Below are 26,169 nucleotides of genomic sequence, written 5' to 3'. Positions count from 1 at the left end.
GCATTTCAGTGAAAAGTATAAGAAGTATGTAATAAACCTTAAAAATCACTGCCTCTTCCCAGTGTTGCATACATTGCCTCAGGTGACAATTCTTCTTGTGATTGTGTTGCCAGGGCACTGTCTAGTTTCCATAATGCTCTTTAAATACTCATGTGCAAAGTTGGAAAACAATAATTGCAACATTTAGCTTTTGCAGCGATAATGCTACTGTACCTTGTGGGCAATACAGATAAACAGTGGGAAAGACCTTATAATCAGTGAGTCCTGAACTAATTAGCTAACAAGGCATGTAATTTGATTAACTCATGATTTAAGAGCAGACGATGTGCTTTTAGTGGTACTGTGACTTCTCAAGCATTTTCACTAGCTAAGGAGTAGGTGTTTAGTTTAAGAGATCAAACAATTGCACGTGTCCTAAATAGTTTTAATTTCAGTGTTCGTATCTTTGGGGAAAAGAAACAACAACAAACCTTGCCTCAAAAGACAAGCCCAACAGCCACCTAAAATCTTTGAAACACAGAAGTGTTGGATGCATAAGTAGCAGGTGGTAAATAAAGCCGACGTAAGTGAGGAAAATACCAGTGAGCCACACATTAGTTAATTGCTTGTGGTTGATCTGGAACACATTATTCCTTCTTGATTCCTCTACCTCTGCTGATTTTTCTGGCCAAATAAATGATTTGAATACCATATCATTTTGCAATATAACATACTATCCAGGTCCTCTAGTTGATGGAATGTATGTATTCTTTTGTTGCTGAAGTGCCTTGTTGTTGTTGTTATGTTAGTTCATGTGAGGAAAAAGAAATTGAGGGCTCTAGAGATTTGAAGCCCTCTGTGTACCTAAACAAGTGCCAGCACCTGCAATGCAGACTTCTCCATAGCATTCTGCTAGTGTGTCTCAACTGTTCCCCACAGGGACCTTTCATTGGTGGGGGCTGAAAGAGGTGGGCATTTTTTTTTCTCCGTACTTCGTATTCATTTCCAAGTCTCATATGAGTAAATACTGCTCTGTTTGTCCCAGTGTGCCAAATTTATGTAGGTTAGTTTTGAAATATTGCTGTGGCAACCAAAGGCATTTCTCTTAGACTCTCTGACAGCTACTTAATTAATATGATTTTGGTCATTCTTGCTGGTGCTCAAGTTAGACCAATTTCCCAGAGGTGAAAAGTCAGACATTAATCCACTAAACTAACTAAATTATTGGTTGGGGGAGAGACTATGGTTTCATAAGTGGTCTCTTTCGGATATTTTAGTGGCTAAAAATCTTGATTTCTCAGAGTTTGGAATTTGAAATAGCTTCCCTTAAAATAAGATGGCTTTTTATTTCAAATACTAAGTTCATATTGTTAAGAGATACCTAGTCATAAACTAGTTTACAAATGTATGCACATCAGAATGACAGGAACACCTGAATGTTTAAATCTGGTAAGATAAATTGTCAGGGTAATTTTGCATCATGCAGAAAGAAAGTTTATTTAGAAATAGACTGTTTTCCACCTTCTCTTCTCGAACTGCCTTTGTTGTATAGCCATGGGAACTTACCTTTGAAACATTAGCTGCTCACCCTGGTAATTGCTCCATCCTCTAATTTAATGAATACCCATTAAACTGAAACAATAATTAAAATGAGACATCATCTCTGTAGGAGGTTTGCATATTAAAATCAGTGAGCATTTCAATGCAGGCAAATCGTATTCTTGAGAAACAGTGTTTGAAGCAACATGTAAAAAGTGATTTATAATGAATAATAATAAATTAGAAAGCTGTGCTGTTGAACATGATGCCCTACTGTTTATTGAATCTGAGCAGAGTTGGCAACACAGATGCCAATAAAGCATTTAAAAAGACTTTTTTCTCACTAGTGAGACCTCCCCCTTAGCTTAGAAGAAGGGCATGCACGTGGCAAGACATATTACATCCCGATCAGGCCTCTTTACTAATGTGGTTTTATAAGAGTTTTTGTTCTCTGCTGTGAGTAGGCTGGGAATCTGCTTTAAGTGGTTGTTCACAGACTGTGATGTGTGTGCCTGCTGTACTGGTGTAGATGATGTTGGCAAGCAGAGATGGGTACCCCAGGTGATGAGTGCCCTAATGAAGACTAATGTGCTGCTTACTGCTCATGTTCCATGCTGCATAGCATGAGCTGTGTTGGGCTGACTCAGAGCTGTATGGGGATAGTAACCTGAGTTCCCTAGGGAATCAGGATGGTCATATATACTTGTTCACCTCAGCTCTGGCTGGCGCACATTGCAGATTCACTCCTGCTCATATTTAAGATAGAAACTTCCACCCATTGTTTCACTAACACTACAAAAATACACACACCGGCCTGGAGACAGAATCGACCTTTCTGTGGGATGGGGCTCTCCCCCCTTGACTACTCCAAGCCAACTTGGTTTTGCTCACGTTTGGTAGGAAAGAATATCTCCCTGAGGGTTTTCTCCTTTTGGCAGCAAAATGAACCATCACTGGTGACAAGTATCAGAGGGATAGCCATGTTAGTTTGGATCTATAAAAAGCAACAGAGAGTCCTGTGGCACCTTTGACTAACAGATGTATTGGAGCATAGGTTTTCATGGGTTTTGCATCTGACGAAGTGGGCATTCACCCACGAAAGCTTATGCTCCAATACATCTGTTAGTCTTAAAGGTACAACAGGACTCTCTGTTGCTCATCTCTGGTGACAATCCCTGTGGTTGGTGTTTTTGTGCTTGCATAGCCTTTTGCAGCTCTTTGAGAGTATTGCCTTTTCTAAGGAGCTTTTTTGTAATGGAAAGGAGGGACGATGTTCCTCTGAAACATCTCTATTTCCACCTTTGCTACTTCTATTAAAAGTCTTGTTTGGGGTGAGTTGGATTTTGCTTTTGGATCCCTTACAAAGGGTTGTGATGAGTCACATCATCATCTCCCAAGAGGTACAAGGGCTCCTAAGATGTGGCTGTCCAGGGAACAAGGATCTGAGCTTAATATTCACATGTCCAACACGACTCCTGCCAAATGACTGCCTGACCAGTCTCTTGTCCCAATACTAAGTAACTAATCTTATCTGAAAAGCTGAATACAAACAGGGTGATTTCACTATTTTAAGTAATTATAAAAATGAATGTTGACTTAAAAATTAAAGTTTATTGCTGATGCACAAAATAATGGTATCTTCTTACAAGGTGGGCAGGGGTGAACAAGTTAAAATAGGCAACAAAGGAATACTGCGCTTAAAATCCAGTACTCTCTGAGACCTGGGCTACATTACGAGTTTAGGTCGAATTTAGCAGCGTTAGATCGATTTAATCCTGCACCCGTCCACATGATGAAGCCATTTTTGTCGACTTAAAGGGCTCTTAAAATCGATTTCTGTACTCCTCCCCGACAAGGGGATTAGTGCTGAAATCGACATCTCCAGGTCGAATTTGGTGTAGTGTGGACGCAATTCGATGTGCTGCATTGTGTCTGCCCTGGACAGCACTTTGAACTCAGATGCACTAGCCAGGTACACAGGAAAAGCCCCGGGAACTTTTGAATTTCATTTTCTGTTTTGCCAGCGTGGTGAACTCAGCAGCACAGGTGACCATGCAGTCCCCCCAGAATTTTTCTACGCTCCCCCATCATCTCCGTCCCTCAGGTTATCACAGATTAGAAGGTGAAAAAAATGCACTCGTGATGACATGTTTACCGAGCTCATGCAGTCCTCCTTCACTGATAGGGCACAGCGTAATGCATGGAGGTATTCAGTGGCAGAGGCCAGGAAAGAATTGCTGTTTGCTTAACGGAAAAAGTATCATGCCTCGCTAGCGATCCTGCCCGAGCCAGGTCACTGTGTCACATGCACTCTGTGCTGTGTCAGCCTAGGCAGGGGCATGACTGCTTTGTGAGCAGAAAGGCTGTAGATATAGACATTGCATTAGGTAGCTTCTCAAGCTAGAGAAAACATTCCTGTGCATTTGGCAAAGTCGGTGGCAAAAAAAGAGAAGCCCCATAGTGTAGTGGTTATCACGTTCAGCTAACGTGAGAAACATCCCTGATTCAAACCGGGCGGAAACAGGTCACTGTTCCTTTTTCTGACTCCCCTCCTGCATTTTTAGTCTTAGAACAGACCGTGCTGTGAAACTTTACTTTGAATTATATCAATTATGAGTTAAATAATATGGAAGCTCTCTCTAAGTTATAGTCCCGAGTTCCTTTCAACTACTCTGATAAATTAACATTTTTGTTAGGGGTGGGGGAAAATTTTCATGAAGCCTTTTATAGGGACTAAATGTTATCTAGGACTCTGAAATAATCTTAACGTGGCCCATAGAGTGCAATCCTTCATTCTGGATTTGTCATTCCACAAGTTGAACTGCTCCTTACTACTGTCCAGGCTTCATGAGCCATGGGAGCAAGGGGTAGGCTGGGGTAGGTGTGATTGTGTGGTGCTGCCAGCTGGGAGAGCAGCCTGAGGCAGAAGCCTCCAGCTCGCATGATATTCCAGGCAGGACTGAATCTCCATGAGACAAATGACCTGGAGTCACTCCCATTTGGTGCTGTAAGAGAAGGATAGCCATGTCTGTCCAGGCACCCCTGATTGACCTCACCGAGGTCTGCCAGCTCAGTGGGGCTGAGCAGACCCCGGCTGGCAGGAGCCGGCAGGGCTTAGCCGCTCAGACCCGGCGGCGGGACCCCGGGAAAAAAGACGCGAAATGATTGCTGTTGTTTTCACGGAAGGAGGGAGGGAGGGGGGACCTGAGGATGTTCCCCAAACCACCTGCGACAAAGTTTTTGCCCCATCAGGCACTGGGAGTTTAACCCAGAATTCCAATGGGCAGCAGAGACTGTGGGAACTGTGGGATAGCTAGCCACAGTGCACCGCTCCGTAAGTCGATGCTAGCTGCGGTAGTGAGGATGCACTCCGCTGACTTAATGCGCTTCGTGTGGACATACGCAATAGACTGTATAAAATCTAATTCTAAAAAATCGACTTCTATAAAATTGACCTAATTTCGTAGTGTAGACATACCCTGAGACTTGAGGTTTTAGTTTCACTGTCCAGTTTGGCAGTCATTGAAACCCATGCTCTGATTTTGCAAACTTCTGCTTGCTTATCCAGATCTTTTATGAACGTGATGGAATGGAGCACCAAGCAGTCTGAGTATAAACGGTCCATACAGGTGATACTGAAAATATATTGAACCAAGCAGCTTTCAAATGGATTGGGGTTAGCGGTATAGCAATAAACTCTTCATGCGCTGAAAAAAGAAACGAATCCGAAAGAGGCGCTTTAGAGCTTTCCCAGACAGGATATTTCAGCTCTCCGAGCTCTGGTCAAGTATAGGTAGTCTCTTGGTCTATCCAAGGCCGTGATCAAGCGTCTTGATGTTTTTGGTCTTGTGGCCTCGAGATGAAAACCTTGTCTTTGTTTCTGGGACCTTGAAGTGAAAAAATTCTCTAAGTTATAACTATTGAAAGTCATTTAAGACCAGATCATGTCATCTTTACTCACAGGAGCAATTCCTGTAGTCTCATTAACTCCAGTGGGAGTGTTTGTTTGAGGAAAGATTACTCACCAGAATGATTGTTCAGGTGAATAAAAGTTGCAGGGTTGGGACCACAATTGTTACACATTTCTTCCATTGCTTGTAGTACTGGGGACCACGGATTTGAATGGAGTACAGGCATTGATGGTGTGAAATGACACCTTCAGAGAATTTGTTCCATTGTGTCAGCCGCTTTTGTCCTTTTCCCTACTAATTTTGTCCACTTCTATTTGGGGATCATTTTGCAGAAGCCAACCTGGCTCTTTTGATTTACTTCCTTGTTGGGGGTTTGAACATCCTCTGGTATGTAAGTGGAAAAGCTCTAAGGATATTTTAGTTGCTGTGAACTGGGGAGAGTTGAGACCATGATGGGTCCATCAGAAATATATGGGCTGAGGGCCAAATTTGGATCCCAAGTGCTTTTAAGGCCTGAGCCTGTGAGATGCTGAGCTCCCCTAATTCCACCTAATTTAAAAGAGCACGGGCTCTCATCACCTCACAGGATCAAGTACTTATTGCAGATACTGTCTGTCTTGCTGTCTTTATCCTCCTCAAATTCTCCAGTCACTGTATCTGAACACCCCCTACTCATTAAGAGTCTGATTCTTTGCCCATTGAAGTCAGTGGCACAGCTTCCAGGCCCTACTGTAACACTATAGGAACATTGTTTATGTGGACCTATATTTTGGCTGTCCGTCAGAACTACTCAGTGCCAGCAGCATGATCAATTCCAGTGTGGAAAAGGTGTTTAGGGCATTAAGGATATGTGCTTATGCATATGGGCCACTATCCACTGTGTCTCTGGCCATGAAGGAACTGTGGAGTGTGAGCACCGCAGGTTGAAAGAAGAACAACATAACTTGCATGTTATGGTCTCTTGTGCATTGCTTTTCCGATGAGGTCCTATGTGGAGATTGAATTTGGCTCCATATTTTGGGCCTTGTGTTTGTCTCAGTGCGTAGTTTCCTTTATTAGATTTATAGCAGTTTTCAGGTAGGCCACATTTTTGGGTTTAAATGACTTGACATTCACTTAATAGGCAAGTGATGGCAGCCCAAATATGTCTGATTAGCATCCATAATAATTATGAAGGATTTCATGAAATATACAGATGAGTATTTCAGATTTATTTGACACTAACAGAACAGTAGAGGCATTAAGCTAGTTATACTGTGTATATGTCAAGACAGAGCTTAACAAAGTGTTAAATGTCTGCAGAATCTAACCATTACGCATTATGTATTGGTACATTTCCTAATTAGTATGTTCTCTGTGTCTTTAAACCCCCTGACAACAACTCCATCAACTCAGAGGATTTCACCAGAATTTGGCAAAATAGGAACGAACCTGTACTAAATCCCACAATTTGAAATTTATTTGGAGTTGCTTAAAGATGCTAAACACCATTGATAATTGCAGTTAATGCATACTGCTAGTTCAGACAGTAAGTGGTGATCTCTTATGCTAAAAAGTAACGTTGCTCAGCATATTGACATTTCCTTTTAGAATTTTAGAATCCCATAGTTTTTTTTTTTTAAACAAAAGAATCTTCTGTTTCTTTGCTTTGTTCAAGGTAGAAATCTCCCTCAGTACATCCTTAGAGAAGGCTTATGATACCAATTTATGCTTTCAAATAAATATACAGAGCTGCTTATTCACCTAGGTTTGATTTGAGAAACACGGTGACATGTTTAAAGAAATCCCCAAACACCCAACATTTCAAATTAAAAAAACACATAGCAGGGCATGAGAAAGTCATATCTTCATCTCTTTGTTTTTTGCTGAGGTTGCATTATCATTCAAGTGTGAAGTAATATTTCATTGAAGATGACTAGATAAAACAATACTCTATATTACACAGAAAAGAATAGCACTTTATTACAAGGAGCCAGTCATTTTTTATAGATAATGTAAAAATTATTTCCTCCCTATGGGCAGCTTTGTCCCCCGTCTTTCCCCCTCCCCCTCCCGAGTTAAAATTGATGGAAAATAGAACTCTGAGCGTACAATACTTAGAATTCATTTGAATGATATTTTGTCTAGAGATCAGGTAAAACACAGAATACTGCTCAAAAGCAGATGATGTACATGACAACCATGTGAACTGAATATATACACATTCTTTTTTTAGCAATATAGGATCAGATCCTGCAATCCGGTCCATGTAATTGGATCGCTGCACATGTGTGAAGTCCACTTGAACTAGAGAGAACTGTACACAAGCACACTCACTTGTCCACCTGTATGAGTCAGATGGCAGGATTGGGAGTCATATTTACCAGTCAGCCCTTAAAAATAAGCTCTCTGTTTCCAATATAGTGTATGTCAATTATGTTAAAAAGTGTGTCCATAATCTTTTCCATGTCAGAAAGTATGTTCCATTGCTAATGTAAGGCTTTCTCCTGCAAACACTCAACTACAAAGGCTAGTGGTCAGTAGGATTATTCATGGTAATAACAATCTACGTGGTAGCTAAGTGTTTGCAAGATTTGGCCCTTACAAATTATTTTCCCTTTTCAAGAATATACTGTAACAGTGGTCTAAAACTCTATATTAATATTGTTCCAGTGGTTTGAGCCACTATTCTAGAAAAAAGAAGAACAGGAGTACTTGTGGCACCTTAGAGACTAACAAATTTATTAGAGCATAAGCTTTCATGGACTACAGCCCACTTCTTCGGATGCATATAGAATGGAACATATAATGAGGAGATATATCTCCTCATTATATGTTCCATTCTATATGCATCCGAAGAAGTGGGCTGTAGTCCATGAAAGCTTATGCTCTAATAAATTTGTTAGTCTCTAAGGTGCCACAAGTACTCCTGTTCTTCTTTTTGCGGATACAGACTAACACGGCTGTTACTCTGAAACTATTCTAGAAAACTGTAGTATTTTACATCCATGTTGTATATTCATTTTAAAAGTAGCTGAATGCATAAGAGAGAAAGTAAAATATAAGATTGACATATTCATGCACTATTAGAAGACACGGGAATATAATATTACATTTCAAAGTGTTTTTCTAAAATGAAGGCTCAGTGTATTGAAACTCAAACCATATGGATTAACAAAAAACATTCTTGAGGTAAATATCCTCATTTTGTTCTGGGTCATTTAATGACCTGAAGATTTAGGATTCTGCAAATATTCTCTGAAATTTGCCAATGGAAATGTCTCTTACAAAACTACCATTGTTTTTAGTGTGAATTCATTATTATCTGAAAGAACTTCAAAAATGGTTTGAATGTCATATTCTCTCTGTTTGTTGTTTGTTTGGCAGGATTTTCATGATATTGAAATATTTTGGAAACTTCAAATCAAAGAGCAAAAATCTTTTATTTTCAAGGGTTTTGGGATTTTGTACTGAATTTTTCACACCTTAGTGGCCCAGACTAATTCCTAGTGTAATTGTGCTATCTTTAATTTTATGTCCATTTTGCTCCACAGTTTGATGACTGGATCAGCAGACTGATGGTTTAAAAAAAAAATTGAACTGTCCTTTCTATACCTTTTTTTTTAATATAATGGATTAAATATGAATTGAGTTAATGGGTATGGGAGCATGGAAGACCTTCATGGAGGATATCCTCATGTTCTCAAGGAGGCAGCTGAACACTAATTGACATTTGGATGTACACATTTATATCCCCTGCAGCTAGGTTTTAAAAAGAACTAGGTAATTTTATGACCATTCATAACATTTGTACCTATGCAAGCTAAACTAAGATAATGATATGGATAATCAAATCTCCAGTTTAAGGTCATAAGCTGGTCACCTACAGTGGACAGGAAGGATTTCCCCCTCCGCCCCATGGTAGTGTAGAATTTGCTGGCTATATTAGAGATTTTTTTCTGAAGCTTCATGATTTTGACAGGCTACAAGACTAGACAGACTAATAGTCTGTATGGTGAATCTTAGGGGTGAGTTTGAGCCAATGGACCAGATTTTTAAAACTGACTAGTGATTTTGGATGCTCCACTTGAAATACCTTAAGTATGCTGGATTTTGAGTGGGGGAGTGGACAGCATGTTCTGAAACTAAGTCTGCTTTAAGACTTTTCAGGTTGGGCACCCCAAAACTGAGGTACACCAAATCACTAGTCAGGTTTAAAAATCTTGAGCACAGAATTTGGATTCTCTCCATGGAGTGGAGTTCCCTCAGTTAAGGGGTATATTTGGGTGTCAAATTTTTTTTTCTGGGCCCATCTTCTGTTGTTCTCTTGGCTCCAATAAGCATAATTCTATGACGGTACATTAGGTTCTTTATAGTGAGGCTCTATGCTGTAAATTTTGTCATTTTTTTTGTCCATTACCCTACAACACTTACACTGGACCAGATTCTTCAATACTGCTACTCTGATTTATACTAGTTGAGGAACTGAGCCAGAATGTTTGGCTTCAAAGAAAGCCTTTCCAAAGAAGCAGCACTTGGCTTTTGAATTGATAATGGCATTTGGGAAAAGAAAGTGACACAGGCCCTGAAAATGTGTGACAAAGTGCCAGCATGAAAGACATGACAAAACAAAATAGCAGAGGAGGGTGAAATGATGCGTGATTCATTCCTTTAACAGATTTTCAGTGTTCCCTTTCATTATTCACCATCGGTGTGCAATAAGAAATGGTGCGATAGCAGTGGGTGCGTTAGAACAGAGGTGACTTTGGGTCTAAGAAGAGCGGTGAGTGGGAAGGCATGCCACTGATGGACAGCAGCAGAATTAGGAAGACTGAAACATCTCCGGCCCTACCTGATCAGAGTGTAGATTAATAAATATTGTATGAGCTGTCACGCATTGCTTGTTTAAACTGAGAAGTCTCAGAAATGATAGTGTATTGCAAGCATGTCTTGAATTTATTTTTTTGGGCAAAGGCATAGCTATATAGCATTATTAGTAATAATACATCTCTGCCCTACACAGTGCAAGGACAGGGTCCCTCACATATATTGTGGAGAGATGGTAACTAAGTCAATGGTAAAATTGAAATCGGAGCTTGGTAAGTAGCATTGGGAGCAGGCAGTTCCTGAGATTCCTTGGAATTTAGGAGATTATTTATCTGACTGCAGCACACATTATTTACAGCAACTTAATCTGCTCGCAGCAGACCCAAATTGCTTAGCATCCTGTCAAAATTTCTGTCAGAAAATCAGTGGCTGGCCAATTGTGAACTTGTCCAAGTGACAAGTGGGCACAGTGACAGAGATGGCATTTTGGGTTTTCACATTGAATGAATGCAGCTGTAGCGTGCGGTAGGCGACTCTTGAAAATGAAAAATATTGATGGGGAGAGGAAAGTTAAAAAGTGTAATCTGTATCCTTCAGACTTAGCATTTTTACTGTGCCATTGTGTTTTTTCCCTCCCCTTCTCTTCTTGTCAATGAAACTCTTAGATGTAGAAAGAGAAATCCATGCAGCGCCCCATTTGAGCGAGAAGTTAATTCAACTCTTTCGGAATAAAAGTGAGTTCACGTTTCTGGCCACCCTGCAACAGCGGGCATCAACTTCTGGAGTTGTACTGTCCATCCGAGAGTTGGAGCACAGGTAAGAGGAAATCTCTTCTTTGCTGAAAGCTTCACTTTTCTTCTATAGCAGAAGTATCTCTGCACTTAATGGTCTAGTATGACATTGAGCTAAAGTAGTTGATGAAACATCTGAAGTGACAGTCAAAGTCTCTGTTTGTTTCATAGATTTTAGTCAGCTAATTTTTTGTTAAAACAAAAGGAGGCAGGATACTTTATTCGGTAAAATACTTCATATTACTTTTGATTTTTTAGTTACTTTTAAGCCAACGAGGTATGCATTTAACACACCATAGAAGTTCTAGCCCCTGTAAGGTCATCTCTATTAGTTAATCATGTGTTTCTCTTCTTCGTAGATGTTAAATCTACATACATTGCACAGTCCCATGCTTCCTACTTCACTTCATTTTGTATCATTTTAAACAGTTTCTGCTCTTTTGAGGTCTAGCAATTAGACCATTATTGAAACCTATGCTTTGGATGCCTTCCAGATGGTGATACATTTTATGTTCCCTTCCTGAGATATAAATGTAGTGTGAATTTAAAAAGATTTGTCTTCCTTTACTGTCAATGGGAAAAAGGATCTATTTGGATAGCTGTTGTGACGTTGCACTCCATATGCTTTATGAAAATATGCTTGGAATGCGAATATAATGTAACTGGAATATGCTTTATGCAAAAGGTTTCTTGTAAGGTATCATTACAAAGGTTATAATCTACTGAGTGTGTTCATCCTATTTGTATGTATGTATCATTCTTGTATCTAAAACTAGAAATATGAAGTTAACTCTAAGGTCCTATTGTAATTATGCAAAGTTTGGGCCATTAATGGTGGTTTAGAATCTTGATGGCACCCATTGACTAGGACAATTGGCTGTAGATGATTTATTTACCTGCAAGCCTTCTTGTGGACCTGGAGGCCAGCCTGTGGGTAATGAAGAATGAGAACTTACAGTGACATGTGACCATGTCACCTGATACTTGAATTCATCTTAAACCTGGTGCTTTTCCATTTAGAAGGAGGGGTGGGAACCCAGAGAGACAAAGGATTCCTGCCTTGGGCCAAATCTATAAAAGGGGCTGGAACAGAACAAAGGGGGCTGCAGTCATGAGAAATCCCCTAGTTACCACCTGAGCTGGAACTAACAAGAACTGTACCAGGAGAAAGGATTGGGCCCAGACTAAGGAGGAGTCTAGTTTGTGAAAGAAGCTTATTGGAACATCTCTGAGGGTGAGATTTACCTGTATTCAGTTACTTAATGTATTAACATGCTTAGACTTGCATGTTTTTGCTTTATTTTACTTGGTGACTTACTTTGTTCTGTCTGTTATTACTTGGAACCACTTAAATCCTACTTTTTAGTCTTAATAAAATCACTTTTGTTTATTATTGAACCCAGAGTAAATAATTAATACCCGGGGGAGCAAACAGCTGTGCATATCTCTCTATCAGTGTTATAGAGGGTGGACAATTTGAGTTTACCCTGTATAAGCTTTATGCAGAGTAAAATGGATTTATTTGGAGTTTAAATACCATTGGGAGCTGGGTGTCTGGGTGCTGGAGACAGGAGTACCTGCTGAGTGGTTTTCAGTTAAAGCCCCAGGGCTGGCTCCAGGTTTTCTGCCACCCCAAGTGGCAGGGGAAAAAAACCCAAAACGATCAGCAGCACTTTGGTGGCAGCTCAATCGCGCCGTGCTCCATTCTTCGGTGGCAGTTCGGCGGTGGTCCTTCACTCCCTCTCTTCCTCTTTGGTGGCAGCTCACCACCAAAGGGAGTGCCACCCCTTTGTATTGGCCGCCCAAAGCACCTGCTTCCTTAGCTGGTGCCTGGAGCCGGCCCAAGTTAGAGCCTGCAGTTTTGGGGACGTAGTTCAGACCCTGAATCTGTGTTGCAGCAGGCTTGCGTGTCTGGCTCAACAAGACAGTGTTCTGGAGTCCCAAGCTGACAGGGAAAACTGGCTCAGAGGTAGTTTCAGGTGACCGTCCTAAGGGGGTATCTGTGACCGAACCCATCACAGCAATCCTATCCAGAATGGCAGATATTAAAGTTTCTCCAAAAAAGGAGATAGAACTAATAAATAACAGGTCCAATGACAAAGTTATTCCATTGGGGGGTGGGTGTGTGTGTGTGGGTGTGTGTGTGTGTGTATGAGAGAGAGAGAAGGCATTGTGTCAAGTGGTCAGATGAAGGGAGTGGGAATCAGCACTTCTGGGTTCTGTTGCCACCTCTGCTACAGACTCTCTTTGTAGCCTGGAGAATATTATATTTTTTCCTAGATTTTTAAGGCTGAAAGGGACTGGTGTGATCATTTAGTCTCTCCTCGAATAACACAGGCCATAGGACCTCCTGAATTCATTCTTGTTTGAACCAGAGCATAGCTGTTAGAAAAACATCCAATCTTGAGTTTAAAATTGTCATTGATGGAGAGTCCACCACAACTTTTGGTAAATTGTTCCAATAGATAACTAGCCTCACTGTTCAAGGTTTGAATGTATCTATCTTCAACTGCCAGCCGTTGAATCTTGTTATACCTACTTACTTAAGTGGGGATGATAATACATGCATACCTTATTGGGGTCATGTGAAGCTTCTTTATTTAATGTTTGCAAAGGTCTTCACATTATAGACACTGTGTACGGTATTGTTACTCTAATGCATTGTCATATCCTGACAGATGTTGCATTCCCGGACTCTTTATATTAAATGCTAATGTAACTCTGCCTTTTTGGTGGAAGTTGGACAGAGCTAGGCTTTGGCTTCCTATAGCCACTGGCTGCTAACCCTATGAATAATTTTATTAACTAGAAATTTTTCTTTAGATTTTAAGCATCAAATACAGAATGACATGTAAGGTGATGTAAGTTAGACACCCCCCAGTTTACATTCACTTAGACACCCTAACTGTTAGTTCTCATCAGACCCACAAACCGACATGTAAGGGAGTCTTAGTGGGTGGAATTTCCCAGAGAGGAACTGGAAGAAAGTGTATATTAAAGTAGGGTGAGGAGGATATTTTTTACAGCTTGTTACTCCCCTGTAGTTCCAGGCCTGATGGAGCAGTGGATTCTTGTGACCGAGGATGATGAAATTAGCATTTTTACCTGTAATTTTGTCTTGATTTAATCAGGACTGGGGCTCCATTGTGCAAAGACTATGAATGTCAGCCAAATCACTACAGATATTTCTCTTGCTCTTTTTGCATTACTGCTAGGCTATTTGTCCATCACTTAGGACAGAGCTGGCACTGCTTCCCTACATGTCTAAAGTTCCTAGCTAAGACGTTAATAGGAACAGTGTTTTCAAATCTGTAGCTCTATGGTGACTGTAGCAATTCTTCAACAGATGGAAAAAGGAAAAAAATACCTTTTAAGGCTGGTGAAGGAAAAATAAAGCAAAGATTTGGGGCATAATACTCCAGTCCTTAGCTTTGATTAGTCATAAGGTTATTTAAGTGGACACAGGCTCTTGACAGATCAGAAGACTGTGGGTTTCAGTTGCTGCTTTTGTCAACCTTTGGATCCAGGGCCGGCTCCAGATTTTCTGCTGCCCCAAGTGGCGGGGAAACAAACAAACAAACGATTGGCGGCGCTTCGGCGGCAGCTCAATTGCGCCGCGCTCCATTCTTTGGCAGCAGGTCTTTCACTCCCTCTCTTCCTCTTTGGCGGCACTTCGGCGGCAGCTCAAAGAGGAAGAGAGGGACCGAGGGACTCGCCGCCGAATTCCCGCTGAAGACCCGGACATGCCGCCCCAATAGCGGATGGAGCACCACCCCTTTGTATGGCCCAAGCACATGCTTCCTTAGCCGGTACCTGGAGCCGGCCCTGTTTGGATCATTACCGTTGTGGTTTTATTTTGATTACCAATAGCGTTCTTAGCTGCTCCTCATTTTTAAGACAATAGTCATTGCAAGGAGAGCATTGCCTTGGGGATGGCTGAAGAAGCAGCTGGGCTGGGGCTATTCCTAGCACTGTGCCCCGTGATGTTACTTTTGTAATCTAGAGTCAAAATTACACATAGGACAGGTCGGGGAACTGAGCTGATTCTTTCTTAGACACCTCGCTGCACTTTTAAACCTTGTTCATTACTTAGAGACCACAGAGATAGGTGCTGTATTAAAGAGAGTTTCAGAACGCAAGGGTATGGAGAGCTTATAAAGACAGTATTGCCTTCATGCAGCTGAAATACTACATAAAATGAGTTGGCTAATCTTTGCCTAGGCTTCAGTGTACAGTAGACTAGAATGCAAAACTACCACATGGAATTTCAGCATGATATGGCTGTCTGTAACAGCTGTGGCAACATGCATACACAGCACAGTTATTAGCTAACTGCATACAGCGATTGGCTATGAAAAAGCCAAAATATAGCCAACCGTTGCCACTCAGTTGTATCTGAGATTTCCCCTACACATAAAATAGGGAATAACTGTCATAACTGCATGGTATCTTTTAACTTTTTAGTGAAACCACTTCTGGCCTACAGAAGTCTGAATGTTCAGGTCCCTAACACTTGAGTTAATGGGGTTAAAAGGTGCGTAACTATTGCACACTAAAACAATTGACTAGGTCAGATTCCACCCAGTAGAGGACAGTGGTATGCATACGTCCAACCAGTTGATTACATTAGTGACCAGTTTAAAGGCTGGTATTTCTCAGGACATAGCTGAGATGATTGGCATGGGCAATATATGGAAATTGACCAGGTGTTGCTTTGCTTACAACACATTTTCCCAGTATGTAGTTCAGGTTAGTATCATGGGATTCCGATTCCAAGGTATGATGATTACTTTGGAAATAACTAGATAGATAACAGACAGCTCTTAAGTCATTGTGAATAATAGCAAAATTAAATTAAGCAAACATGAAATGACTAGTATAAAGGCTATTGAAGGAAGATCAATACAATTTACCTAGATGCATCAATTGAAATAAGCTGTTTAAGTGTTATTAAGGTATCCATTTAAAACAATTTGTTAATAGTATTAAGCTATGTTGTTGTTTGACGGGTCTTATAATATATAGAAGACACCAATAAAATAGTATCAGATGAATTTATCTTCTTGAATTGTCTTAATGGTAATGCAGATTTAATGTTTGTTTTTCATGATCCAGATGTGTTAATCTGGAACTCAGAAAATGGAAAACCTAATTAACACAGATTAAGTCTAATTGAACAGTCTGCTAGTATATACATAACTATCTGGACATAATGGTAAATCTGCTGGTTTTCAATCTGATTTCTAAATTATGGATGAAATAAAATTTGAATATGAGATGGAAAACAGTCTCCGCTGACCTCTAGCCCCAAATGGCCTTTCTTCTTCACTGAAAAACTCTGTTAGGCCCAGTAGTTTAGGTACGTCTTGTGGGCTTTGCTAGTCACAATCTTCTTCTCTCCAAACCTCCAAAATGTAGCCTTCAGGGCCAGTGAGGCCTCTTGTGACTCTGAAGTGCTATCTATCACAAACCCCTGGATTTCACAGGGATCTAGTAGAAACTTTCATATTAAGCCTACTCAAGCCAAACCAGTAGTGGCCTTGAATGGCCTGGAACCCATGCTACTTACCCAGCTTTGCAGCTGCCCTTCTGGCAACAGACTTTCCTCAACAATTAAAGGACTTTGTTAACAAACTTTTTTTGATTTTTCCCAGCAATAGTAAGTTGTGATGTTAGAAATTATAGTATAGATCATAAAGGAGAGATATTTATAGTTAAGGGTAGTTGATTGTGACTTCTATTTAATTCACCTGAATATACTGTGTAATATGTAAAATGACTTCCCAAATGTGCTGTTTTTCTGCTTTCCCCAAAGGTATCCTGGTAAGGTGATAGGCTAGCAAGCTTGAAAATGCCGAGAACTTTTGAATGCTGAGAATTATTGGGCTGTGGAATTGTCTTCTAATGGAAATGATGGAAGCTCCATCGCTTTAGACATTTAAAGCTAGGAAGGACAAAGCCCTAGAGAATTGTTGGGGATAGTCCTGCACTAATGGGGGGAAGGACTAGATGTGACTAGGTCTTTTCCATCTCTAGTGAAGCGCATCCCAGAGGTCCATGAAATGGGAGGAAAGCTTACAAAACAAACTGGGCAGCACAGTATGGGGAGGAGGTGAGCAGCCCTTAGTGGTGAAAGGATACACAAGTCAATGGGGGCTGGATGCAGTGCATCTGAGGGTGCTGAGGGAGTTGGCTGATGTGATTGCAGAGCCATTAGCCTTTATCTTTGAAAACTCATGGCGATCGGGGGAGGTCCTGGATGATTGGAAAAAGGCAAATATAGTGCCCATCTTTAAAAAGGGGAAGAAGGAGAATCTGGGGAACTACGGACTGGTCAGCTTCACCTCAGTCCCTGGAAAAATTATGGAGCAGGTTCTCAAGGAATCCATTTTGAAGCACTTGGAGGAGAGGAAGGTGCTCAGGAACAGTCAACATGGATTCACCAAGGGCAAGTCATGCCTGACCAACCTGATTGCCTTCTACAATGAGTTAACTGGTTCTCTGATTATGGGGAAAGTGGTGGACATGATATACCTGGACTTTAGCAAAGCTTTTGATATGGTCTCCCACAGTATTCTTGCCAGCAAGTTAAAGAAGTATGGATTGGATGAATGGACTATAAGGTGGATGGAAAGTTGGCTAGATCATCGAGCTGAATGGGTAGTGATCAACAGCTTGATGTCTAGTTGGCAGCTAGTATCAAGTGGAATGCCCATGGGGTCGGTCCTGGGGCCAGTTTTGTTCAACCTCTTCATTAATGATCTGGATGTTGGGATGGATTGCACCCTCAGAAAGATCACAGATGACACTGAGCTGGTAGGGGAGAGGTAGATACACTGGAGGGTAGGGATAGGGTCCAGAGTGACCTAGACAAATTGGAGGATTGGTCCAAAAGAAATCTGATGAGGTTCAACAAGGACAAGTGCAGAGTCCTGCACTTAGGACGGAAGAATCCTACGCACTGCTACAGGCTGGGGACTGACTGGCTAAGTGGCAGTTCTGCAGAAAAGGACCTGGGGATTACAGTGGACGAGAAGCTGGATATGAGTCAGCAGTGTGCCCTTGTTGCCAAGAAGGCCAATGGCATATTGGGCTGTATTAGTAGGAGCATTGCCAGCAGATTGAAGGAAGTGATTATTCCCCTTCATTCAACACTGGTGAGGCCACACCTGGAATATTGCCTCCAGTTTTGGTCCTCCCCCCACAGAAGGGATGTGGACAAATTGGAAGGAGTCCAGCGGAGGGCAACGAAAATGATTAGGGGGTTGGGACACATGATTTAAGAGGAGAGGCTGAGGAAACTGGGCTTATTTAGTCTGCAGAAGAGAAGAGTGAGGGGGGATTTGATAGCCTTCAACTGTCTGAAGGGAGGTTCCAAAGAGAATGGAGCAAGGCTGTTCTCAGTGGTTGTAGATGACAGAGCAAGGAGCAATGGTCTCAAGTTGCAGTGGGGGAGGTTTAGGTTGGATATTAAGAAACACTATTTCACTAGGAGGGTGGTGAAGCACTGGAATGGGTTACATAAGGACAGATCCATCCCTAGGGGGCAGAAGTGCTGTCAGCTTTTCTGCCGCCCTAGGCGGCGGAAGGTCCTGCCCCGAAATGCCACCCCCCACAGAGGCGGCGAAAGGTCCCGCCGCCGAAATACCACCGTGGTCACCGCCCCCCAAATTGTAGCGCCCTAGGCAATCGCCTAGGTCACCTAATGGGTTGCACTGGCCCTGCAAGGGGGTGTGGGGCCTGGGATATAGGTGCTGAATTTCTATCTGATGGGGGGTGCTCCCCCTGGCTCTGCCCATGCCCTGCCCCCACTCCACCCTTTCCCCAAGGCCTCAGCCCTGCCCCACCTCTTCCTGCTCCTACTCCATCTAGTTCCACTCTCCTCCCCCGATTGTGCTGCGCCCTCACTCTTCTCCCCTTCCCCCCCCCAGCGTCTCCAGATGCCATGAATCAGCTGATCTGCGGTAGGCACTAGGAGGGAGAGGAAGGTGCTGATTGGCAGGGCCTGCCGGCGGGCAGGAAACACTGGGGGAGGGAGAGATCGGTAGGGGGGCTCCTCCTTCCTCCCGCCTCCCTGCCCCTTCTCACGAAGCACGGGGACCAGGATGGTTGCCCACATTCACCGAACCTAGGGACGGCTCTGCCTAGGGAGATGGTGAAATCTCCAACCTTACAGGTTTTTAAGGCCCAGCTTGAAAAAGCCTTGGCTGGGATGTGGGCCTGGTCCTGCTGTGAGCAGGGGGTTGGACTAGATGACCTCCTGAGGTCTCTTCCTACCCTAATCTTCTATGAGTCTTCTATGAGTCTTCTTTACAAGAAAGAGAATAGCAATGGAAGGGAGAAAATGGGTATATGAACAGTCAGGTGGTAAATAAGTTAGATTACATGCAGAGAATGCAAAAGGGGGTCAGGGAATGAAATTCAGTGTTTGGAGGCGGGGAGGAGGTGCAGGAAGGGGACAATAAGGCTTAAGGATAAGAGGCAAAATGAAGCTCTATAACAGTGATTCTCAATTTCTTGTCTATTATTCATCTCTTTTTGATAGAGGAGTTCTCTTGGAGATCTTTCTCAATCCTGATTCCACACCTTTCTATTAGAGTTATAGTACTTGGTAACCTACAAGAGTGATATTAAGTCAATATTAAGGAGGAAAGATGAAAAATTCACTTTAACGTGATGAGTGAAGCTGCTTGCTTACGTCCCACCCACTATCTCCTATTTATTTCCCCTTGCTATATGTAGCACTTTCCATTTGTTAGTATCAGCTCTTCCTTCATGTCCTGCCATTCTCTTGCCCAATCATGTTGAAATTTGGCATCCCGCCATTGTCAAACAATTTGATTATGGCTGAATTTATACCTGACGACAAAGAAGGGGGCTTCATGACAGGCTTCACAACTAATTCTGAGGCTTCACAGCTGGTTCTGAATCAGGAGCAAATTCATGGAAATCAATGGAGTTAAACCAATTGCCAACCAAGTGTTCTAAAGTTACAAGATGAGCAAAGAAGACATGAGTTTTTTAAGAATATAGTATATTTTAGGTTATTTTTATTTGCCTCAGGGATTTGGCCCTGTAGGATTCATGTTTCCAAGCTTTTCTTCCCAAAGATGAGGGATACCAACTTGTGCCCCCCCCCCCTTTTTTTTTTTTTTAGAATGAAAGATGAGATTCTTACATTAGCACATGACTCTAGGAATTGGGGCTTTAGAAAAACAAGTACCAACTATTGCAAGACTTGCAATAAAATTGCAGGAGTTAGCTCCACTGCTAGTGTAAAACTTATTTAATAAGATCTGAATTTGGCCCTTTACTTGCAAGTGTGGCAATCCAGACTGGCATAGGCATGCAAGGGGGTCTGCTAGAAAACTTTTGTATGCACAACTGAAATGTATTAAGGAATCAACTGAATGTTACTGCTGCATGTATTGCACATTCTCCACCATTACAAGCAGAGCAGCTTTGAAGTCCACCTGGAAATGCTTTCTGCACCACTAGTCCACAGACCACAGTTTTGGACCACTGTACAGTACACTCTCCCTCCCCTCCCCCCAGGATAAATATGAAAGAAGCTGCAAGAGAGCTAGTATAAAGGATTGTACCAGATTTTACAAGTAACAAACTAATTCAATAAAAATTGAAACCTAATTAGGAAAAAGGAATCTGCGCAAGGGACTTTTGACCCTAATTGCAAAACTGAAAGATCAGTTACTTAGTGTAGCATTTTTAGGGACTCACTCCAACTTGTATATATGCATATTAGATTCTGAGTTATACAGTATTCAGGAAATGGAAAAATGGCAAATATAGCCATTAACCTTTGCGTTTTAGGGCAAAAGTCACAGCTTCATTATTTATATATTGAATCACTTAAGCTGTATGCAGTACACCCAGAATATTCAAAGAGTCTAGCTCCATTTCACTTGCCTCTGAATTAGCAGGCATGCAGCATCTGCAAGGTGTACGCACACATTTTGTTTGTGTGGAGTAAAAAGAACCAGTGAACCTGGCTGATAATTGGGATTTGGATTTCTGTACAGAGGGCCTGATCCAAAGGTCATTGAAATCAATGGAAAGGACTCTTATGGGCTACAATGGGCATTGGGTCTGGCCCTGACTTTGTCCTTTGGATTCCAGTATGAAGAAGAAAAAAGAAAAACAAGGAAGTTAAATCAGTGGGAGCTGTGTGGAGTTTTAAACACTGTGAAAGAAGAGGAGCTACCTGCCATCTTGAGGCTTCCTGCTGAGAGCAGGTGTTTTATGTACAATGGACTGACAATTGTTGTCCGTCAGAAGCATTAATGCACTGGCAATAACCAGCTGTTGAAACACAATGGCTGGACCTTGTCAGCAATTGGAATAGAAGGGATGACAGTCTGAAACTCTTTAAGGCTGAAATTGGACAGGGCTGAAATGTCAGGGTTGGCTGGAAGCAGGCTGTGTAGATTCCCCCTGGAGCCCTCCCCAGCATTTTGAGTTATTCGATTTGTTTGTTTTATGGCACTCTGTTGGAGTTCCCTGTAATTTAGACTGAAGGCAACTTTCTCAACTAATTGATGAAAGTTTTATAGCCATTCTGCTGGAATTTTGGAATGGATCTCTGCTAAGCAGTGTGTTGGTGTTGCAAATTAGTGGCTGCCAGAGGGGCCACACTAGCCGTCAAACTGACCTCTGTCCCACTAAATGGCCAGATTGGTTTTCTCCCTCTGTTTGGCTGGGCTGCAGGCAGAGCTGTCATTTCTGACAGATGCTATTGGGGAGTGGTTAACATCTTCTACTCTCAGGCTTCCTGCAGCCATCTGGGTTCAGGGAATGGTTATCACAAAAATGAGGGGAGAGGCAGCTTCCCAGGAGACATTTGGCCCACTTAAGGGAGAGGATATCTTTCCCTGGCACTAATTAATTTGACTCTTCCTCCACAGCAGTTTCAGCAACCTGCTGTATTGTAGACACAATCACTGTCTGGTGTCATGGGACAACTGCTCTTTTTGGGGAATTAGGTCCTAATCTGCCCGATTGCTTTATAAAGGTTGCATGTGAGGGTGATTGACTGCCCCAGGTGGCTTATTAGTAAACAAGCACCTAGACCTGATAAGCGACCCAAGATCAGTTGGAGGGAACTCCAAAGGGAGATAGGAGGCTCCTATGGAAGGGAGATACCTAGAGAAGCCTGAGCCAGAGGGTTGAGCAGGGACCCTAGAACCAGGGGTAGGCAACCTATGGCACGCAAGCTGATTTTCATTGGCACTCACACTGCCTGGGTCCTGGCCAGCAGTCTCGGGGGCTCTGCATTTTAATTTAATTTTAAATGAAGCTTCGTAAACATTTTTAAAAACCTTATTTACTTTACATACAACAATAGTTTAGTTATACATTATAGACTTGTAGAAAGACACCTTCTAAAAACGTTAAAATGTATTACTGGTGAGCGAAACCTTAAATTAGAGTGAATAAATGAAGACTTGGCACACCACTTCTGAAAGATTGCTGACCACTGCCGTAGAAGGTGAGCTCTTTAGGGAACCTACTGAGATGGAGAGTATGTAAGAGTTGCTTCTGGGTAGGGGAGAACTGCAACCAGCAGGCATCCAGGAGGGCCTAGTCTCAGCCAGGGATCTCCCAATGCTGGCCTGAAGCCCAGCCTGGGAAGGATCACCCATTGTCCTGGAGAAGAGTTGTAATGGACCAATGTCCCCAGACTCCAGAGTAGGATGTTACTTTGGTAGGAGCAAGAGACCTAACACCATAGGAAGAGATTGGAACCAAGAGAACCCTGGAGAAAGAGCCTGGGTAGAAGTGAACACTGGATTCAGGTGGGGGACCTGGACTAAGAATGAGATATTGGTGTGAACGTTTTGTTTATGTTCTGTGTTGACTTTTCCGTTAATAAATGGGACTTCCACAGGAGGTGCTCTTTAGCACTTAACTGGCTGTGTGGACTTGTTGGTACCCTGGGTGAGAGGAAAATCAGTTAAGGGCTCATCTGCAACACTATATGCTTCCTTGCAAGGGGGCACGCTGGGTAAGACTGGAATGGTGAATATGGCTGCTAGAGTGATCAGGGTGAGAGGAGCAGAGGGATGGATCCTGCAGTAACTTATCTGTAATTTTTTGCCTACTATCTTCCTATCCAAGAACAAGCATCTTTTTCTGAGCAAAAAAAGAGGGTTGAAACCCCCTTCTCTCACAAGAGGCCTGAGGTAGGGGTGCAGTCCTGAGTGTTTGTGCAGAACAGAGTTTTTTCTGTCCAACCTGAACAATCTGCTTCTGAAACTCGGCTATATGGTTCCAGGGTTCCCCCCACCCTGAAAATATTTTCCGCATTTTGATCAGTTCTACTCAGCATATCCCAGATCCTATTTGTTCCCTGGTGGTATATTCCACACTAGCACAGTGTGTGTCAAGTCCTCTGTTAGTAGCTGGTCCATCCGAGGATAACAGCCTAGCACTGCGACCAGCTAAAGCAGTCATTACTTTACCTCAGGAGGTCTAAACTGTGCTGAAGGTCCTAGGTTTGCATGATTGTGATCTATGCTGGTGGTCGTTGTTACAGTGGCCTGAGCATTTTTCTTTTTAGCCAGAGGTATTTAGGTGGGCATTCTGCACACTGAGGAAACAGTCTAGAGTGCCATCTCCACTATAACCATAGGGCCCCATCCAAGGCTGAGCTATGCAAGTTCACCAACAGTAGTGTTTTCCAGATAAGTTTGCTAGTTGCAGATTCATGTTCCACCCAGATGGACTGAGGGTGAGTGGGTCCTTTTGAATAAAGATGTGATGTTGTCATTTTTTCCTCTCTGCCATGTACCATCACCTTATTGGTTTAATATGACCTGTCGAGAGCTTGTGTCACCTTGACAGACAGTGGGCAGTTGCTTCAACAGTGGAGGAAATGGATGTTCATACATCTGTGATAGGAGCCTAGAATACGTTGAAGTTAATCTTTCTACCACATACTCTGAATACAAGCAGTTATTTTGCACTGTACTCTGAAGGAGCTGCCTTTTTGTGCCAGTCAGACTTTAGGTATCAGGGGGTAGCCGTGTTCGTCTGTATCTACAAAAACAAAGGGTTATCATTTTCTTTGATGATCACACAAGAAAAGAAAATTGTATTGAGATAAATATTTGCCTAGTTGCAGGTACACAGACACATTTGAGTGTCATAAAGGCTAAGTGCCATGCAGTTTGATATACCCCTCCTGGCATATAGAACTATAGGACAAAAAGACACACATACCTTTAATGAACAAAATGTCACAGTGGAGGATTTTTTTCATTAAACTTTTCAGACTAGGTTAATGTAAAGTACTTCAATAGAAAAAAAGGGCTGATTATAGTTATTTAATTGACTATTCCTTTTATTTTAGGGATAGAGGATTTCATTCTCTCAGATTCAGGTATTTGGATTTGGAGCACGGTAAAACTCAACTCAAGGAAGTCACATTTTTGTGCCTTCAGATTTCTAAAATGAGAGTGTTGGGATGCAGTTGAGTTACGATCTTAAATCTGCCTCACTTTTTCATTTTCCTAAGAATGATGGGGACTTTCAGAGTTCTGTATAAGAGGTTAAACAAGTAATCCACACAGAGATCCTCTGAACACTGACCAAGCATTATGTTTACAAAGATCAGTAGTGGATACTATTGGTAGTCAGGATTATAGCTTTAATCCAAATGACATTAGTGTCCAGTGTTAGATGGCAGCATTGAAGTCATTTGTTGTTTCTGCAAAGGCTGTTTAGAAGAATCCATACCCTTTAGGCCAGCTTTAGTCAGCTGTTTTTCAGAACTGTAGAGCTTTCCTTCTGCCATTTTATTGAATGCATCCTGAGATCAGTAGCATTTTTGAATGAAATTTGTGATCATCTGGCAATTAGAGGTTAGGGTCTGTGCATCAGTAAAGATGTAGATTACATGAAGCTGATTCTCCTAAGTAGCTGATGGATGAACCCAATCAATCCTGCTTATAATCTTCCCCTCATCCATATCAGGTGTTTATACATTTTTGTCACAGGTTTTCTTTCTTTGGTATTGTCTATTCCATTTCCTTTGGTCACTGCATCCATAGTAGCTGTTTCCAGGTTACAGTATACTACTGAGCATCTTATTCCCATGATCTTGAACTGAAATGAATTGTGTCAAGTGCCTGGTTAAAGCTTAAGCGTGATTATGACGAGAAAAGGATAATGATCAAGCAATAAACTTCAATAAGGCAGGATTATCCCCTCTTAACAAGCCCCTTGTGTGAGGTACATAAGAGTTCCACATGCTAACAGAGGGATTGTAAAACACATTGAGATGATTGTAGGATAATAATGCCCATCTCCAAAGGGCTTGTAATTATTTTAAAATGTCCAACTTTTATATGCCTAAAACCCATTCTGCACTTAGCAACATAATTTGGTTTTTTGCTCTCTGCCACTAGAATTTGAATAGGCAACTGATGATACATCTGTAAAACATGATAATGTTCAGATGCTCTAATTATAAAAATGGGGGCAGCAGTAATTTCCATGCTAACAAATAATAGTAACTTCAGCCAGGCTCTCTTAACTGTTCACTCTGCTATTCCTCAAGCAATGTGTTTCCTTAATATACATATCTGAGCATTCTGTCTGTCAAATCACATCCTGTATCTGATCATCATCTTAAAAATATGTAGATCATCATTCCTTAAAAATACAAGCCACCCTCACTTGGTGTTGACAAATTTTCCATCCAGAACACTCTCTCAAGTCTCTTGTTCCTGAATAAGGTTGTCAAAAAGGTGATAAAAGGCTGACTACAGCAGTAAGTTGGAATATAGAAAAGAAGACCCTTTTCATTTCAGCATCACACTGACATGTCAGAGAGGCAGGGCTGGTTATGATGATGGGCAATCTCTATAGGGAGATGTCTATGTCAGTATTTCTAGACTTGCTTATTGACCACCAGTTTTGTTCAGGAGAAATGAGTGCTGAGGCCTATCTTGTTTTTCTGTGTGCCGCATTTCCTCCAGGAAACTTAGATGCTGTCAAGAATCAAGACCTGCAACAGAATCATTCTCTGGGCAACCTAATGAGCACAGCTGGTCTGTAGTAGTCTGCCTGATTGACTGGAAGGGTCTGCAGGCCAGCAGCAGTTCAGCAGCAACTCAAAGCAT

The 26,169-nt window shown here is 41.9% G+C and overlaps 1 protein-coding gene across 3 annotated transcripts in view; it reads left to right on the top strand.

Moving 5' to 3' along the window:
* The window catches only part of NELL1 (neural EGFL like 1), a 425,045-nt gene that overhangs the window by 22,694 nt on the left and 376,182 nt on the right, over positions 1-26,169 (top strand). For all 3 annotated transcript variants that reach the window (XM_054027068.1, XM_054027069.1, XM_054027067.1), the window contains exon 3: positions 10,901-11,051. In XM_054027068.1, the coding sequence (XP_053883043.1) occupies positions 10,901-11,051 (151 nt within the window). The remainder of the gene's footprint in view (positions 1-10,900; positions 11,052-26,169) is intronic.

Source organism: Malaclemys terrapin, chromosome 4 (assembly GCF_027887155.1).
Source record: "Malaclemys terrapin pileata isolate rMalTer1 chromosome 4, rMalTer1.hap1, whole genome shotgun sequence".
Classification (NCBI taxonomy): Eukaryota; Metazoa; Chordata; order Testudines; family Emydidae; genus Malaclemys; species Malaclemys terrapin.
This window is presented reverse-complemented; position numbering and strand designations above follow the sequence as displayed.